At 34.9% G+C, this 19,366-nt stretch overlaps 1 protein-coding gene across 3 annotated transcripts; it reads right to left on the reverse strand.

The window, feature by feature from the left end:
• Positions 1-3,836: 3,836 nt before the first annotated feature.
• Positions 3,837-19,366, reverse strand: LOC103706558 (protease 2). Of its 3 annotated transcripts, XR_003385628.2 has the most exons (13): positions 18,861-19,366; positions 17,892-18,049; positions 17,057-17,279; positions 16,804-16,945; positions 16,488-16,691; positions 14,780-14,914; positions 13,960-14,088; positions 10,602-11,017; positions 9,634-9,847; positions 8,685-8,878; positions 7,434-7,735; positions 4,399-4,516; positions 3,837-4,187 (listed from the first exon to the last, which is right to left on the reverse strand). XR_003385628.2 is itself a non-coding variant. In XM_026804472.2 (11 exons), the coding sequence occupies exons 1-11, from the start codon at positions 19,223-19,225 to the stop codon at positions 7,528-7,530; spliced, it is 2,388 nt and encodes a 795-aa protein (XP_026660273.1). In that variant the 5' UTR covers positions 19,226-19,366; the 3' UTR covers positions 7,314-7,527. The 3 variants fall into 3 exon arrangements, 1 of the variants encoding a protein (XP_026660273.1); XR_003385627.2 differs by lacking the exon at positions 4,399-4,516; XM_026804472.2 differs by lacking the exons at positions 3,837-4,187; positions 4,399-4,516 and having other exon boundaries at positions 7,314-7,735.

The raw sequence follows: 19,366 nt of genomic DNA on the forward strand, positions 1-19,366 counted from the left end.
CCAACCCTTGTTTCGAACGAAATAGGAGGATGACTGTGGCTTCCCCTTTCTGCCCTAGCGTAGGACTCCCTCCTCCCCTGCTTGCTCTCTCTTTTTCTTCTCCTTCTCCGCTTTTGGCAACAATTTTTGTTTTCATTGCCGGAACCATATTGGTGAGCCGCTAGTATGGCTCGGAATAGCCGAAACTGCTCGGTTGGGACGGTTCTGCCAACCCTAATTCTAGTAGTGTTATAAAGATATAAGATATCGGCCAACTATTCCTAGTGCTATAGATTTCTATGCCCCAGCCAATAAAGGAAATAGGTACACAACCATGGGCAATGTGGATGGGAGCAGTGACTCATCATTAGGAGCTCCATGTAATGTTGGAGTATGGTGGACCCAAATGGACCCAGCCAAGTGTTTTTGGGGTCATTGGGTTTGCGAGGCAGCAATTAGTGGGTCTGTGAAAGAGACAGAGAGGATAAGAGAGAAAGTAGGCATATTAATGGAGAAGATTCGGTGCGGTTAGTAAAAAAATCAAAATTAAATATGAAATCTACCACTTTCTATAACTGAAATAGAAACCAAATAATTTTTTAAGAAAAAAATCATAACCGCCCCAAGAAAAAAAAAGCAAAATCAAAACCAAAAAATCGAAAACTGTTTAACTTTTTTTATTCATTTTAAAATTTATATATATAAATATTCAAATTAAAGATATTATGTATATTTTTTTATATAATTCATAGCAACCCAACTAATAAATATGTCCAAAAATAATAACACAGCCATCCAACGAACTTAACAATTTTAAAATAATAATACAACTATCCAACAAATACAATAATGCAAGTTAAAAATAAGTCTAACTATATAAAAGAAAATAAGTACAACAAACACAATAATAACGAAGAAGAACCGAAGGAAGAAAAAAATAGCCACCTCTTTAGCCTTCGGAGTTTGCCCAAGGTTTATTACATTTTAAAATTATGAGCAACAAGGTTTTGCTTATCTAATCACATAAAGAATATGATATTTCATTACTGTATAATCTAATATACGCATTGAGAGAGTACATTAACACTGGGTTTTATTCACATGGTTTTTACCCATCTATGGTTTATAAATGATCTAAATTGAATGAGATAGAGGGATAGAATTTACACTACATACGAAGAGTACCAAAAGATATCCAATATGTTTGATTTGAGATTCGGTCTGGGGTTGGGTTCGGATCGGCGAATTCACTGAAATCAAAATCAAAATTGAAACTAAATGATTTTTTATTTTTAAAACCATAATCGAAATCATCTCCGTTAATTTTGGTTAAAATCATCTCCGTTAATTTCGGTTAAAATCATCATGTTCGGTTGGTGAACGTATAAAATATTTAGGCATCCATCCTTGTTGACATTGACGATGGTCGGCCAACATCAGACGAAAATGGTTCGCATCCGGTAACAAGTCACCACTGGACATAAGATAGATGTGGACGACGAATCTCTTTCCTCTCTTCTTTCCCTTTGACGCGACCCCTCCGTCGCCACCCATTGCCAACTTTTGACGTACTTCATTCCTTCTTGGTTTTGACTCATTCCCCGGTGGGTGGATGGGCACCAACAAAAAATCCTGTCCATGATTCGATTTTAATACTTCCATTTCCACATCAAATCTATTATTTTATGCTATGCACAGCGTGGATCTGAAATTATTCGGATAGCATGGATCACTTGTCACAAGGTGATCGATTACAAAGGAGAGGACTTTGAATTTGCTGAAGAGAGTTTTGAGTTAGAATTTGAATGATGACATTCTCACCTTATTTCTCAGAAAAAAACTAAAAACCTCAAACTGCATCAAGTTTGATAGCAAGCATTTCGTTAGGTATTCCATTCACTTCATTCAGTCTGATACCCCACAATTCTATTCTTTCTTGAGAAAAATACCCCACAACTACCTTTGGATGTTTGTCCTCTAAATTATATACTCTCCTACCATTCCTTGCATTCCCTTGTTACATCCATCACCAGCTGTGCTCCATATTCTCTCTGTGGCTTTAACTCGGCCTGGGGGGGGTAGGCTTCAACATCTGAGCTATGATTCATTTGATTTATTGTTGTTCCCCTTTGAGTTTCTATGCAAGAGTATTGTGTTTCACACCAACTTTTCTATTTTATTATTATTTGACCCCTTTTATCAGAGATGAGAAGAAGAAAGATTACTGATATATTATATTATAGTTAACTCATTGCAAATGCTTTAGAATATTTCATCCAACATGCCTACCAAGAACCTCAGGTGTGGGATACTGCGTCAGCACTCAATTCAGTAGACAGCTTTAAACATTCAAATGTGTCAGATTACATCATCAGATTAAAGGATTAAGGTGATTTCAGTAGTAAACAAGGAAAGTTTGAGTGAGCCAAGCCAACTTGATAGTAATAGTGAACCAAGTTATAGCTCTTGGTTGAGAGAAATATTTCATAACTTATGAGGCATCTATAAAAATGAACAGCAATCAAAGCGAAGCACAAACCTAATTGAGTAATATGAAGCTACTCGCAACACTTCATCAAGTATCTCAGTCACTCCATAAAGTCTCAACACACTTCTGTCTTCATATCATTAGTTTGTTTGATTGATAAACCTGGACGTAGGGGCCGATCTAAAGGACTCTCTCATCATTTCTTTTTGGCACAAATCCTAAATCATTAGATATCAACTTAGAATTATCTCAAACATAAGATACAATTGGGAAAAGAAGGGGCTTGATATTGATTTCTCATTATGAATATGTTTGTTCTCATTATTAATTCTTAACAATAATAATACTTAATCTAATATTATTACTTAATATTAATATTTTTAAATTATTTTTTAATTTCTTTTCATGAATTTATTATTTATTGGAAAAAGAAGCTAGAAACAAAAACATATTTATACATGTAATGTACACACACACACACACACACATATTGATTAATATCACATAATAAAATTTTTAAAAATTTAAGAATATTATATATTAAACATACATATTTATAAACATAGTTATAATATAACTCATTTATTTGTTTAAGAAACAAGATTTATTTGCATAGTTGAGATCCTAATGACCTAAATTATTATATCATTATTCTTATTTTCTATTTAAAACATTCATAGAAAAATTTAAGCATAATAATTCTGTGATGTGGAATACTGGAACGCTCGATATTCATCCTTCCCCCTTTTTTTTTTTGTCCTATTTCGTCCTTTTCTAAATGAAAGCAGAAGAAATCTTAGTTTAATTTTGTTGTATCTTTATCCTCAACTTATCTTGTGATCTGCTCGCTATAATTATTGCTATATATCTGCTTTAGTTTAAGAAAATAATAAATTTTATATCAACAAATAACTAATTTTTTAAATCATAATTTAAAATTTTATAGCATCATATAAAGTAAATATCATGACCAACATCCTAGTCAGTTATTGGCCCCACAAAGGAGAATTATCTAGCTGGTTGCCCCTTTTAGTTCATACATTACATGGTGATTACACAACTAAATGAGGAAAGCTTGAGTATGAGAACTTTTTACTAATTATTGCTCCTCCAAAGGAGGGAGAATTGAGATTCAGAACTTAGGAAGCATTTAGAGAAGTATCTAAGCTTATGTCATTCCACTGATGAGTCTCCCTTCCCCTTTTTATTTTTTTCCTTAATTTTTCAAGAAGAAACAATGACAATCAGACTACTACCAAACCTAATAGAACAGTATCAAGTGGTTCACAAACAATTCATGAAGTCTTTCTTTCACTTCACACAGTCAAATATGCATACATTAACTCATTAGTTGTCTGATCAATATATCTGGATAAATAGGCTCCAAACTACTCTTCACCATATCTTATGAGCACGAATCCAAGTCACTGGCTGCTGACTCAAAATTGTCTTAACTCTTAACCATAAGGTACAATTTTGAGTCAACTGTTTCAGATCCTTGTCAAGCATTGCATGCTAATTTAAAATATACATGCAATAGGAATGATTTATAAGATGTACAGAATTAAATCTGAAAATGATATATCACCGTAAAATAGAATAACAAGTTCACTTGGTACAAGGTAATTAGGTTCTATCACATGGAAAACTTGAGAGCACCAATAGTTAGATCCTCACCAGGCCTTCAGTGTGCTGGTTGGCACCCCGTTCCTTAATGCATCTGCCAAAGAAAAGTTTTAGAATCAAAGTTAAACACTGGCATTTATCGTACTTCTCAAAAATCAAAAGACAAACCACTCACAATCATTACATCAGGCATTCAATTCACTTGATGCGATCTAATACCCCACAACCATCTTCTTATTTGAGAAAATACCCCACATCTGTCTTCACATTAACACATTATTGCTGTTTGATTAATAAACTCCTACCTGTTGAATTGAATTGAATACATGTAAGCTGGCTGGTGCTTAAAAAAGACTTCCTAGTGATCCAATGATTCAGAAGGAACCAAGAAATCAGCTACTTCCTGTAGGCTTTTGGCGGTCCCTCATCCAATGATTCAGTACCTCAAACAGAGATAGTGGAACCCAGTTTAACACTAAATTAAGAACACAATACAGAGACATAAGAAAAACTAATAGTTGTAGCAAAAAACAAAAAAAAAGGAAAAAAAAAAACTAATAGTCCGTGATCGAATCGCCAACAGATGTTAGCAATGGTATCTTTTTCTAGTATTGTAAGAAGCCGACTGCCGGCGCAGGACAGGTTCGGCTGCAATCATTCTTTCTGAACCAAATGATTAAATACTCAGCAAGTTTAATATTTGTATTGCTTATAGAAAGCCGGTGGGTGGTTCCTAAAACTGATGGAACCAATCCAACTCCAGTCTTTTATCGCAGCCCACCCACCTTCAGAACAGAAGAAAAAGAAGAACAAGCATACTTGGCATAGCGAGGTCTGTAAAGTGTGAGGTAGAGGTAGAAAGAAGGCATCTGTTAGCCTCCGTTCTTGTTTCTTGTGGTTGTCAGCATTGATGAGGAGATTTAATTTGAGGAAAATTAACACGCGCATGGGTCTGGACTCAGCCAATCTGGTGTCCTTCCACTGAATGCACTTGGTTCCACAAGTATTTAATGGTTTCCATACCCCTAGAGATGGCTTCTGTGGCCCATTTTTTGTGACCGAGACCCATGCTAATACATTAAGGGCATGTTTGCTCTTGTCAAACTGGGAGCCATGCTAATACATTAATAGTATGTTTGGTTGGAAGGAGTTTGGACTTTAGAACAAGAACGAAAACGAGTAACTCCTATTCCAATAGAAGTCCTATTTCCGTTCCAATTTTAGGGACAAATGAGAATGTCCCATTCCGCTAAAATCCAATTTATACTCTTTCCTAGTATTCAAATCTCATTTCGATTCCAATTGCGTTCACCAACCAAAGGTATGTTTGGCTCACAATTGAATTCAGAATAGTCATATTCTCCAATGCATTATATTTGGCTCGCGATCTAAATTGTAAATTGGAATAGTCAGATTCTCCAATGCATTTGGTTCATGACCGGAATTGGAATCGAAATCAAAATAAGACTTCCCTCAACCAAACGATTGAAATTAGAGTCGCTCATTCTCATTCCCATTCCAAAACCCAACTCCCCTAAACCAAATAAGTCCCAAATGCATTAGAGGATATAGCCATTCCTATTTCTCTTCCAACCCATTATGCTTCCGACTTTGATTTTGATCGCAAACCAAACACGCCCTAATAGTGAGTAGAAAATCTCAAACAGGGTTTGTGGGTACCCTTCAGCCTACCAAAACTAAAAATAAGTTGTCTCCTCATCTACCAACTATGTTTCCATGAAGCACCATTTTAACCTACCTAAAGCTATCTGAGCTAGGAAACTAACACAAATTCAGAAGATTATGAGCATGCTGAGAATGATCTATCAAACATTGCCAAACTCATGAACTGCACCTTGATTCATAACATCCGACCACATATCACAGAAATAAAATGATGTACATGTGTAATTGATTCTGTGATGCAATGCATGCGACATATTATAACGCTGTCTCATTATTTCTTATAATCACATGACTGAAGCAAGGTATTTGATGTACGCATTTGATCTCATCAACCAGAATAGTTTAGAGTTCAATTCTTTACCACATGTTCTCCTATTCATGTGAATTCTATAAGTAAATTCCAACTTCTAATTGGTAACCGATATACTGCTCTTGTTTCTTTGTCGCAAAAAGTAAGCAAAGAGCCAAGAGGATTATATTAAGAAAAGAACACAATCAACTTGTAGAGTTAGCGAAAGATCCACTCGTGCTTATCTTTTGCTAGAGCAAGATCCAGAAAGAAAGACAGTTAATCATTAGTTTGACATGGAATCAGGTGAAAGTTAACCCGATAGCAGATGAGGGTTGCGTCAGAAGAATGCTTTACATAGAATGCACGTAGAATGATTAGTTCGTTCCTAGGATATTCAAGTGCAGCTGCTGCTGATCTGCGCAATTTCAACACAGAAAGGAACCAGAACTCCACATTTTAAAGGGAAATAAGACACAGAAGCTAGCTCTCAGTTCTCAGTCTTACTGGAAAAGGAACTACACAGATGATATTATACGATAGATTAACATGCTCATTGGTGTCCAATTAAATCCTTCTTGGGATTAATCAGAAAAAAAAACAACCACAGAAGAAATGCCTAGCAGAGTCGGACACTTTACAGGCTCATAGCACTCACTAAAGATTCCCAAAATTCAGCTACAAGAATTGACTAGAATGATTACTAAAACAAAAACAAAGAACTAAAGATAGTCATTAATGGGCGACAGATAAATTGCTCAGCTAAAGAACATAGAGTAAAGTTTTGAGATAATTATTATCAAATAGTTTCTCAGATGCTTAAAGATAAAGGCAAGGGAAAACCAAACAAATTGACAGACAACAATGATGTACCAAAAAAAAAAGACAGACAACAATGATGTACCAAAAAAAATTGACAGACAACAACGATGCACCAAAAAAAATTGACAGACAACAATAGATGAAGTATCTGTGTATTTATGCAAAGACATAAAAAAAGGAGCAAAGTTCTAGAAAAGATTTCAACGTGTGGCCTAGTGGTTATAATGGACTTAAATATGATGAACAACATTTAAAGACTCTAATTTAGTACAGAGATTAGGTTATGCATGGAATGTAGTACAGCACATCTGAAAGTAATGGTAAAGTCATTGTGCCTAAAACCCCTGCCCCCAAACCCCCCGAGAAGAGAGAGAGAGAGAGAGAGAGAGAGAGAGAGAGAGAGAGAGAGAGAGAGAGAGTAAATTGATGCAGTCCAGTGAGTTGCATGCACAGAAGTCACATTCAAAACATACAAATGTGGCATACTTTTTGGCTCAAGCAATCAGACAAGCATCTACATTTCATGGAAAGGGCAACAATTACTTTTAGATGAAGATTGAGCAAGCATTTTCAGTTTCAGTAGCCCGAACACCATCTTTCTAATGATGAGGAACAACAAAGGCTTCTCTGCAAGGACTCAAGCTTGCTTTTCATCTTGAAGCAGTCCCATTGCTTTAATTAGAAATGCATACTCAAAAGCTGCATCGTCACAATGTATGAAACGACCACCCTCAGCAAAATGTCCACCGCTCATGTTCGTCTTCAGAATGACCGAATACGAACAAGTGGGGCATGTGTTACCTCTCACTTTTGCCACCCATTTAGCAGCTTCCCAGACTCCTACCCTGAAGATACGGCAACCAGAAGCATCACATTACAAGCTAGAACTGATATATAAAATCAAAACCAAATCAGGCAAATGATAATGGTTTTACTGAAAAATTGTTGATAGAAAAAGATATCTGAAAAGTGAGAACTTCCATCAATAAATACTGACTGCAGGAAAGGGTAAGGAAATAAGTGAGAAGGTGAGGAATTGAGAAACAGGTAATTTCTTTTCTTTTTTTTTTTGAATGAAAACAAGGATGGAAAGCTACTTATACCACATGCAGCTGTAGAAAATCAAATAAGACATCATATTGAAGCCTCTTAAACATTCCTGACATGAGTCTATCGATTCAAAGTTGGGCATATGGGAGATATGCACATCGCAACTGTAGATTTAAAAAGTGTATAAAAGCCAAAGAGAGTCCATATGTAAATAGGGGTCAATCATTTAATGAACTGTGTTTTGACCCACAGGTGATTGCCTAAGCCATTGCCCAAGGAAGAGACAGCGCATAGAGTAAACCATGCAGCCACCTCTCCCCTTTCTCTTTCTTGTCTTCTTGCTTTTCTACTTTTTTTGTCAATTAGCCTTGAGGGAAGAAGTATGTCAGGTTACATTATTATGTGCTGGGTGACCTGCTCTCCTCTCTCACCCATGTTCTTTTCTTTCTCGTTCGTTTTTAGTTCCCAGGAGAGACTACAAGTATGCTAGACTGCATTGTTAACATTGTTTTAGATAGAGCATTAATATAGATGGGCATAGGATCAAAAATGCAACATTTTGTTTACATATAACCATTCAGCTACTTTCGTAAAAGAACCTACAAGGGAACAGTGAAGAAAACTGATACTGTATTATTATTTTCATCTCTTCCTAAAACCAGGCTAAAAAGTTAAACAAAAAGTTGGTTAAAGTTGGCAATTAATAAATTAAAAATATCAAAGTAGATAAAAACTTCTGCAAACCTTGAGTCAAGAAATGATGCTGTAACTAGCACTGAAGGATAACAAACACATGGAGATATGTTATCATATGGAGAATAACTATGAATTGTCTCATAGTCAGCTTGGTTTCTAGGGTCACCAAACTCATCATAATCCAAAATGGTGAGAGGTAAACTGCGATCCAACATTGTGTTGCAGATATCGAGAAATGGAACCTGCATCAAGTCATAACCAAAAAGAGGCTAGTTGTAACTCATCATAATACAAGCATACAAATCACAGGTTACTTATGTATTTTCCATGTAAATAATGATTGCTATCCAAAAGGAAAGAAACATTTTAGAAATATTTTTCAGAAATCAAATGATTGAATAAAAATTAAATCCCTAGAGTGACCGTGCCATTTTCTGAAAAAGTTATATTCATTAAAATGAACTTTTGAGTGTACCACAAACATTATGAAAATCTCGAAGATGAGAATTGAAAATCTTTCACGAATTTTCAAATTCTATCATTCTACATATCCTTTTTCTTTTACCTTCAATTTTAGCAAGAAAATTGCTCCAAATGAAATATACTTTTCTCTACCAATGGTCATATTTTCGATGTACATATTCTCTTAAAAAAATAAAAAAATAAAGAATGCCATTGTTTTAATTACTCATTCTTCTGGCTAAACAAAGAAATAGGATGGTCAGAAGATGCAACACTTAAATCCTATTACAACAGACCACCATATCTTCCACCACCTTCCCTAGAAAAACAAATAAAACACTATGACTGCTGACTTCATATAAATTATTTCTGTTGTTTGTCCTCTTGTTTTATGCGTATCTCATGTCTACTCCCCACCATCACTGCAAGATTATCACAAAAAGATGTAGGCAATCATAGAAAGAGTCTTACGAAATGCATGAGCTCACTTTTTCATTACTAAATAAATATGATTGCGGACTAAAACAACAATTACCTTCAAAATGGCAGCACAAAACAAGTCAGGGTACATATTGATAGCTGCACCAACCAGAAGGCCTCCTGCACTGCAGCCAACAGCACCAAGCCGATTTTTATGAACAAAACCCTCATTGACAAGATACATGCCACAGGCAGCAAAGTCCTTAATTGAGTTTAATTTGCATGATCTGGTGCCAGCCTGATGCCATGATGCATCGCCGCCTCCACCCCTATGAAAACATGATTATTTACATTGTATTAGCAATGATAGCACTTGAATCAAAACGAGTTTACATATTTATTCCAATATCACTGCCCTAAAACCTGAAGAGTTTTTGGACAAACATCTAGATTAGTTGACATGAAGCATCGAAGTCCTCAGTTTGATGCAAACTTACCCTTAAGTAGCTACATTCACTAAGAAAATCCAATTGAAAACAAAACATTATGCATTCTATGTTCTCTCTTACATAAACTAATCCATAAATAGCAAAAGATATAGTCATGCAAGCTTCTATAACTTTGATGAAAAAAAGCACTATGATGCAAGCATCCACCAGTAATGGCATATCAGTAAAAACCAACTGCTCCAAGAGTTCGCCAATCCATGTGAATAAAACCCAGTGTTAATGTACTCTCTCAATGCGTATATTAGATTATACAGTAATGAAATATCATATTCTTTATGTGATTAGATAAGCAAAACCTTGTTGCTCATAATTTTAAAATGTAATAGACCCCATAGCAACTATCGAAGTGGCGCTCACGTCAGTGCAGCATTATTTCCTGTTGCATAATATGGCATATATTGGCAGAGCAGGGTCAAACTTGGGTTGCAGCATGGCCAGTGATAATAAAGATCATGTGATCTACCAAAACAAATTAGCTTAACTTTCAACAAACGCACGGTCAAAAATTATGTGCATGCAATCCGTGAGACAATAGGCAAACTGATAGCAACTAAAGGCATTGAAACAGTCTTACCTGACATCAGCATAAGCAAGAACCCAACCTCGAGAGAGCAAGCTTATGCGATCAGAACACCAACTTTTATCTAAAACTTCTCCATAAGCACCATATCCATGCAAGAGCCCAGGTGATGGACCAGTATTTTTTGCTTGCCGTGAATACAAAATGGTTAGGGGAACTAGAACACCATCATATGAAATGACTTCCCTCCTTTCACAGCCAAATAACACAGAAAGATCATTCCACTTCTGTGAGTCTTCTAAGTTTTGCAAATGCTGGTTGCTGTGAGATTGAATGCTAAAAAGATTCGAAAGCAAATTCTCAGAAGAAGAATTTGCCTGAGTATTTTTAGTAAAGCCCACTACCTCCTCCTGATGTACAATTGTGAATGTCTGCTTTTCCATATTGTAGTCAACCATTATATCAGGCATCTGCATTTTTTAGAGTAGAACAAAACATCAACACCTTTCTGAAGCTTGACCTCTGGTCTTAATAAAGGTACATAATTTGGAATTCATGCAAAGAAGTATATAAGATGTATGTCACGGTAGTCAAAAGCTAAAGTTGCTTTAACAAGTAAACCATAAGCAATAACAGCATGCAAAATAAAAATTTCAAGAGCACACTACTTTTTGGTTCCTATAATGCAAAATGAAAAAGAAAAGAAAAGAAAAGAAGCAGCTATACTACAGTAGGAATAATCAATAATTATTGAATTCAGTGAAAGAGAAGTCATAATGAGGGCTACTAATAAACTGCTTGCACAAAGCAAATCCAGAATTTTAAGTAGTCCCAGTAACAACCCCAGCCATAGATTGTGGTAATAGGAATCTGTTTTGCTAGAATGGACAGTACTTCTTTTGTAGCTTGAGGAGAGACCGGATCTAATCTCTAACTGAATACAGTTTGTTGGGCCTTGAAATGATTATGAAGAAGTTAGGACATGTAATTCAATTTGCAGTTTGATAGTTTTGGTATGGCTGGATTCATCCATAAGCAGTTGGGTTTAAGTTTAGAATTGGATAAGATTATATATCATTTCTGGATAGCTTAAGTCTCTTTAAGAAATATATATCAATATTTCTTTGGCATCCAAGCTGGCCCCTGCATAATATTAGCAATCAACAGAGGATTGAAACACTGTATTACCTCTTAATATCTCACGCTCTTCTTGCTTCATCCTTCCCCTATGCAACTCTTAGTATAACAATTAAGAAAGAATGTCTAGTTAGGATAAGAAAAGAGAGGTCCAGAAATGCGAGGAATTGGAAAAAGAAAGCTCCAACCCACCTCAGATAGGGTCTAACATATCTCCCCAAGATTACTGGGTTTTGTTTTTGGACATTTCCAGCCACTGTTGGCCTGCTACATACCAAGCAACAGGCTCTAAGGCCCCATTTAGCAAAGCTTTTGGTAGGCTTAAAAGCACTTTTTAGTCCTCCAAAAGCACGTTTAAATGATATAGGCCCCATTTGGGGAAGCTGTTGGCAGTAGAACTTTTAGATGTAGAACTTTTGGAAGTAGAACTTTTATAAAAAACTGTTTGTTGTTTGGTAACTAAATTTCTAAAGTACTGTGCCACTTTAACATATGTTTGTTAAACAAACTAAAAAAGTACTTTTGGTATAACAAAATGACCATAAAAAATATTATATAGTATTAGACAATAGAGCATCATAAAATATAATATATATTAATACATAAATATATGATACAGTATAATATTACTGTAATGTAATATAATATTATTATAATATAGTAATATAATATTGTATACAATAGCATAATAATTAAATATAATATTAAATTATTTAACATAACATATCAATGTATTATGATATAATATAATATAATATAATATTATATTTACAGTATAATACAATAATAAAGGTATAAATATTATAATTATTAGCGTAAATTAATTTTTCATAATATAACAAATTTCTAGCTAGGTGATAAAATTGGTTAAACAATTATTAAATGGACATTTTGTGTAATTGTTATATTTTATCATGGGTATCTTGGTAAAAAAAATAGCTTTCCGACCGGGCCTAAAAATGCTTTTCCGAAAAGCTCCAAAATGGAGTTTCTTTTAAAAATTTATTTTTAGCTTTCTAAAAAAGCTAAAACAACTTTCCAAAATTTTTACCAAGCACCTCTATTTTATCTAAAAGTGCTTTTGGAGGGCCAGAAAGTACTTTTTGAACCTCCAAAAGTTCTCCCAAACGGGGGCATAGTGGTGTATGGTAAAAAATCGGAAAGTTATTTTGGCTTTACCAGAAAGCTAAAAACATTTATTTGGAAAAAGCTCTATCGAAAAATGCTTTCTGGCTAATGGAAAGCTGTTTTGATTTTAATGAAATTTTTTTGATGACCAAAATGCCCACCAACAAATCTCATGATTACATCTTATATTATTTCATATCATATTATATTATTATATTCTAAATATAATATTATATAATAATAAATTAATAAAATGTTACATTATATTATATTTTATTATACATTATAATAGTATAATATATTATATTATTTTAGTAATATATAATATAATATAATATATTTTTATATTATATTATAAGCATAATATAACATATTATTGCAATCATCATATTATATTATTATAATAATAATAGTTATTTTTTGATAATATAATATGTTATCATTATAATAATATTATAATATACTATTAATAATATAACAAGATAATATATTAGATTACATTACATTATATTATATTATATTATATGATTATATTAGAATCATATTACATTACATTATATTACATTGTAGTAATATTGTACTATTAATAATATATTATTATATCATATCATATTATGTTATAGTATTATGCTATAGTATTCAATATTATATTATACTACATTATAATAATATTATACAAAATAATAATATTTTAATATGTAATATTATATTATATTATACTTCACTATGTAATACTATGCAATATCCTTTATTGTCATTTTATCATACCAAAAAGCACTTTCTCATTTTGGTTACCAAACAAATATTCAAGCTTCACAATACTTTAGAAATGTAGTTACCAAACAACAAATAGTTTTTATAAAAACTCTACTTCCAAAAGCTCTCCTTCCTGAAAGCTCTAAAAGCTCTACTGCCAACAACAATCTCAAACAGGGCCTAAGCCTTTGAATTTTCATTCCACATCACTGGCCATATTCTCTCTTTTGATACATCTTTTCTCCATACCATCATGTTACTTTGAGATTCTCCAACGACTTTATGGCACCAGCTCAGTTTCATTATGAATTTGAAGAATAGAAAAACATGACTTTAAGCTATAATATCAAACTTGTGAAAGTTTATCAATATAACCAAATGAAAGTTGTACCACTGGTGAAGATATCACAACACGGTAAGTAGATGACAAGAAATCATGGTTTGAGCCAGGAACAATATTGCATAGGCTTGAGGGTACTGGGAAAAACCATGGATTGAGATCCTCGATTTTTATTGCTTGCTGCAAAACAGATATATCAAAGGGTAAGCATATAATAAGAACAGCTATTATTGAAAGGCTAGAAAGAATAACTAGTCCTAAGATAATAAAAGTAAATAGATTGGGATAAGGCTTCTTGGTGATCCTACTCTATATTTCATGGCCTTCGTTTACAACTACTTAAGCCTTAATGTATACTCAATATGGTTGGTTCAACTTCAAATGAAGAAAATGACTGCATGAAACGGTAAAGGATTTGAAGAAAAAAAAAAATCTTAGTCCTCAAGAAGAGGATGCTTAAAGCATTAAATTGTATAAAATGCTAAAAAGTGGCTGACCTTCTAATACATACATGAATGCATATCACAAGTTTCACTAAATTACACTGGTTAGCATATCAACAGAATAATTAAGGATAATAACTAATACCTACAGAATTGTTGAGGAAAACAACTAACAAGTCCAACGTTTCATATACCAACTGAATGGGATGGTATGAATGGTACTGTACCATTCCAGCATGTTTTCAGCACTGGTACACAGTGCATCAGTACAGGACACAGTCTTGCACCATGTGTCTGTACCTGGTACCATACCATTCCAGCAAAAAACCGATATGAGGTCCACTACCAGTATTTGAAACCTCGAACAGTTCACTTCAACAACCTTCAGTAACACAATCCATAAATAGAAACTTGTTAGCCAACAGTACCTTGATATTGACATCGACTGGCATATTTATGGAGCAAAATAAAGGAATCCCCTTCTGATGAAGAAAAAGCACCAAATATCCATGGAAGATATCCATGTCTTGAAAGGTGATGCCCTCATCTGGTAGAACAATAGCCTGGAAACAGAAAAAGATAGATTTCAAAAGTCACCAGATTGGACATGGACATTTAAGCTCTTCAAAAACATAGCATAACTGATATTTGAGATACAAACGGAAAATATCATCTGTCGTAAAGGACCAAAACACCAAAATGTAATAATCAAGTGGAGATTTAGCTAGTTTTTAAAGCTCATGTTACACACACAGACACATGCACATATACATATACGAATACATATATATACATACACACACATATACATATACATAAATACATACATATACATATGTATGTATAAAGCTAATTACAGCTGTATTGATGAGAGAAGTATTTCTAGATTGAACTGTGCTACACACAACAGTGGTAGAATTGGTAGGTGCCTTATTTGTGCTTTTAGATAGAAAGAAAATTTATCCAACATCAAGGATAAAAACACCATTTCTAACTGGGTATTAGCTAGTTTAATCATCACACTTTTCTTAGATAGACACAAACAAGAGGTAAGAATATTAATCGAGTAAATGAATGATATCATGAAAATTAAATTCTAAAATCTTGCACTAAAACCTTTGAAGTCACTAAACAATGAGGATAAAGAACATGACATAGTATTGAAATTTTTTGGTAACTAACAGGCGTCTTATATATAGTTAGTGGTTTAATAAATGAATACTATCATTTCACTTTACTTTTTAATAACAGGACTTTAAGGTCAAAATTCAATTATCTTGATCTATCATCCACTTGATGACATAGAAGTGCATCTCTGTGAAAAAAAGGGAATGTTCTAAGCAGGGTTTAAAATGTCTATGTCAGGATAGGGACCATCCTAAGTGTCAGAATGGGGAAAGTCAAGAAATGGACCCGGACGAGATGGGACATTCACTGTGTCGAGTTTCGGTACATAGGGTATCCCGTTCCATGTAAAACCCTGGAAGGTCCCATCCCATGATATTTAAAACCTTGGTTCTAGCAGTCTCAAGTCTCAAGTAGATAATGCCATCATTTTAGTTCCTTAAGTCCAAACCGATGCATCTAACATTAATGACCAGGTTTAACCCAATAGCTAGCTAAATTACCAAATTATTTGGAAAAAATATAAAGTATCTTTTTTCTCCTATTTTTTATTCAATCATGATTGATTTACTCACTGTTACAATTAAAACTTCTCCTTTGCCAGCAAGTTGTTCGGCAAAATGACCAAAGATAATTGAACTTCCATAGTAATCTAGTCCCTCTTGATCAAATCACTGTTTAGTCAAAATCTGTATATGATCACATTATTTGCATAACGAAATATGAAGAATTTAGTATGATCAACTGGGAAGATACTAGAATAACAATAAGAGTTGACTGGTAGTAGCTTTGCATGCATAGCAATATCAATGTGGTAAGCCATACAAAATATTCTCGATGTATAAGTTTATGATGCATTATCATGTTACTAAGCATGCATCTACTGCTTGTGCAAAATAGAATCCCATTGGTCCTTGCAGCATGCATCATCATGACCAAACACATTTTGCAGTTTACAATAACTCATACCCAACATCACAATGATATTCTATGTGTATTGAAGAATTTGACCTGCCATCTTGCCAGCAGAGATTTCTCAGCTCTACATCTAGCTAAATAATAGCTTCCAACTGCTGATACTATGTCTCCTGAAGGAGCATTAGTAAGAATATAGAAAAAACAACAGTGGTGTTCCAAAAAATATTGCACACCAGGTACACGTTTCCTAACCAGCCAAAGGCCATCTTTTACATTCATTGCATCAATCACATAAACCTGTAATGAGATAAAAATTGAACCCATAAGGATGCATGGCCACAGGATACTTCTTGGAGCTCATATAATTAATTTGATTTGACAGAAAAGAGATACTAGAAATGCGACCTTCCTCAGATGACGTCCTTGAGTTAGAATTGATGGTGATAAACTTGCCATCGTTTGTGCTAGTAATGTCCACACAGCAACTCGCATCGTTTTCAGTAAAAAGCAGATCATCTGCTCCATCAGACCCCAATTTTGTGCAAAAAACCCTGCCAACCAAAGCCATTCCAGAACAATAAAACAAACTAAATGTAAACTCACAGTTTTTCTTAGATTCATTTTCCAATTAAAACAATCTAAATACAAGGGAAGAGAACTGCCTGTTAGGCCTCTGAGTTTCATCGCAGACAGTATACAATAAACAACTGCAATCCTTAGCCCATGCCAAGCTAACAACCCCCTCTACTTTGGGACTTGCAATGATATCTCCAGTTCTAAGATCTTTAATTTGGAGTACAAACAATTCACTACCAGAAGTGTCCAGCGTATAAGCAAGGAACTTGTGATCTGGAGAAATTCGACAAGTCCCTATATGAACATAACCTGCACACATTTCAACTTATTAATAAGCTAATTTTACCGAGGTCATATAAAGAAGATAAAGAAGCATAAGGTAGTAGTTTCCATGTAACCAGGAAGAAAAGAAAATAATTGGACCAGAGACCAAAAGGAGAAGCTAAACACACAAAAAGAGGGAAAAGTTATCGAACTAGCATACACAACACATGGTGATTATGTTGCTAGTTGATGCAGTAAGATAAAAATAAATGTCAAAATTCTTATAAAGGTTAAGCAAGAAGTCAAGAATGCAGATTAGGTTTCAGATTTTTTTTTTTTTTGGTGGAGGGCGGGGGTTGGTGTTGTTGTGGGGATCCTCCAAAATACCCTTGGAGGAACTCAATAACTAAACAATAGGGCAGTAGTAGGGAAAGCAAAAGATGACTATAGTTGACACACAACCAGAACAAAAAGTAAATTATACTCTAGCTAGGAAGATATAAAGTAGTTCCCGTGAAAGACTTCAGTTCAAAATCAAGTATATAATTTGCATTCAAATGAGAGAACAAGATATAATGAAGGCAACATAGCATCAGTTGATCACAAAACCAAGGCCACAAATAAACAAACAAAAAAAGTAATATCACAAACACATGCCATATTTTTCTGCAACTTCATTCCAATCAAGCAACAGTTCCTCCTTCCCGAAGCCTCTCATGTAATTGAGGAATGCTTTTGTGAAACCATCAGGATGACTACGCCTCCGACACAGGACAGGATATTCCTTCCCCTCGGGGATGTATTGATAATATAACCTGTTGCAAGAAATTAAAGCCCAGTTAACATAATCCAAAAGAAATACAATGAATATATAGAAAAAAATTTGGATGTAAGCACATAGACAAAGTATGTCCAGGCTACAATCTTGCGAATGCCATGAACTGCTCATCCAAGTTAAAGACTGTTGGAGTCCGGATAAACAAAGCTCACAAAATGTAGGGTTCACAATTTTGAGTACAGTATTGTTCCACTACATGGTTTAACTAGCATGAAACTAAAAAAAAAAAAGCATTTGATTTCATTTTTTGTTCAAAGTAAAACCAAAGTATGAAACGGCAGTGAGTCCTAAGGTCTAAGATATCCAAATGCTGACACGGTCTTGGACATCATGCAGTATTTCGAGGACTCCAAGTTAATCCTTTTCAGACTTTAACATGAACATATCGAAAGTAGAAGTGTTGGACCTCTGATCATTCACAATGTTCCAAGCCACTCAACCACTAGGAGTTGGTTTCGAAAAACGTATATGATGCAAGCAGACGTTTCTCTCTTCATTGATTAAACTAGGATAACTAGAATTACTCAATTGACGCGACTTAATTAAAATTATTTTAAAGGGACTCTATCTTTGTTTTTATTTGAAAATTAATATAAAATTCAAAGGATTGAAGTAAAATGCCTCAAGTTTCAATTTTAGGGGTCAAAACTAATTAACTAGAACTACTTTAATCGGCGAGACCTAAAATTCCAACTTTTTTTCCAAAAAAATAGGGAACTCATGAGGAAATGCTCTGAATAAGGTATCGGGACGAAAAAGAGGGAAGGGTTCAGGGTTTTGGAGCAGACCAGGGGCCCCATCGCTCGGGGGGAGTGGAGAGCTTGGGCGGCATCCGGCCCTTCATCTCGGCGACCAGCCGCCGCTGGAGATCGCGGGTGTCGGCCATGAAGGCCTCGGCGTAGGCGTTCTCCCGGTTCAGATGTTCGAGGAGATCCGGGTCGTCGGTGTTGGACATCCAACGGTACGGATCCTCCCAGGTCCTCCCGTGGGCGGAGGCGGCGAAGGGGATCTTCTTGGGGACGGGCGGTCTCTGAGAAGGGAGAGAAGGGAGCCTCCGCTTGCACGAAGAATAGCAACAAGAGGAAGAGGAGAAGAAGAGAGAAGAAAATATGGGGAGAGGGAAAGAGGGAAAGAGTCCCCTTCTCCTCAACATGGCGGCTCTGTAGTCAGCAGCAGGGAAAGAGGAATACAAACCGAGAAGCGAGAAGAAGGAGCAGAAAACAAGGATGGGGAAAATAGTCCCACATCGGAAGCAGGGGAGAGGAGCAGGAGAGGAGTCGGCTATAAGAGAGAA

The sequence above is a fragment of the Phoenix dactylifera genome, chromosome 1 (genome assembly GCF_009389715.1).
Source record: "Phoenix dactylifera cultivar Barhee BC4 chromosome 1, palm_55x_up_171113_PBpolish2nd_filt_p, whole genome shotgun sequence".
Taxonomy (NCBI): Eukaryota; Viridiplantae; Streptophyta; class Magnoliopsida; order Arecales; family Arecaceae; genus Phoenix; species Phoenix dactylifera.

What these genes read in the sequence shown, in the direction of transcription:
- LOC103706558 (XM_026804472.2), bottom strand. Translation starts at nt 19,225, where the DNA reads ATGTTGAGGAGAAGGGGACTCTTTCCCTCTTTCCCTCTCCCCATATTT. An exon ending in CTTGCTTATGCTGATGTCAG is followed by an intron (nt 9,848 to 10,601) that starts GTAAGACTGTTT and finishes ATGTTTTCATAG; the next exon opens with GGGTGGAGGCGGCGATGCAT. An exon ending in GCATCATTTCTTGACTCAAG is followed by an intron (nt 7,736 to 8,684) that starts GTTTGCAGAAGT and finishes CCGTATCTTCAG; the next exon opens with GGTAGGAGTCTGGGAAGCTG.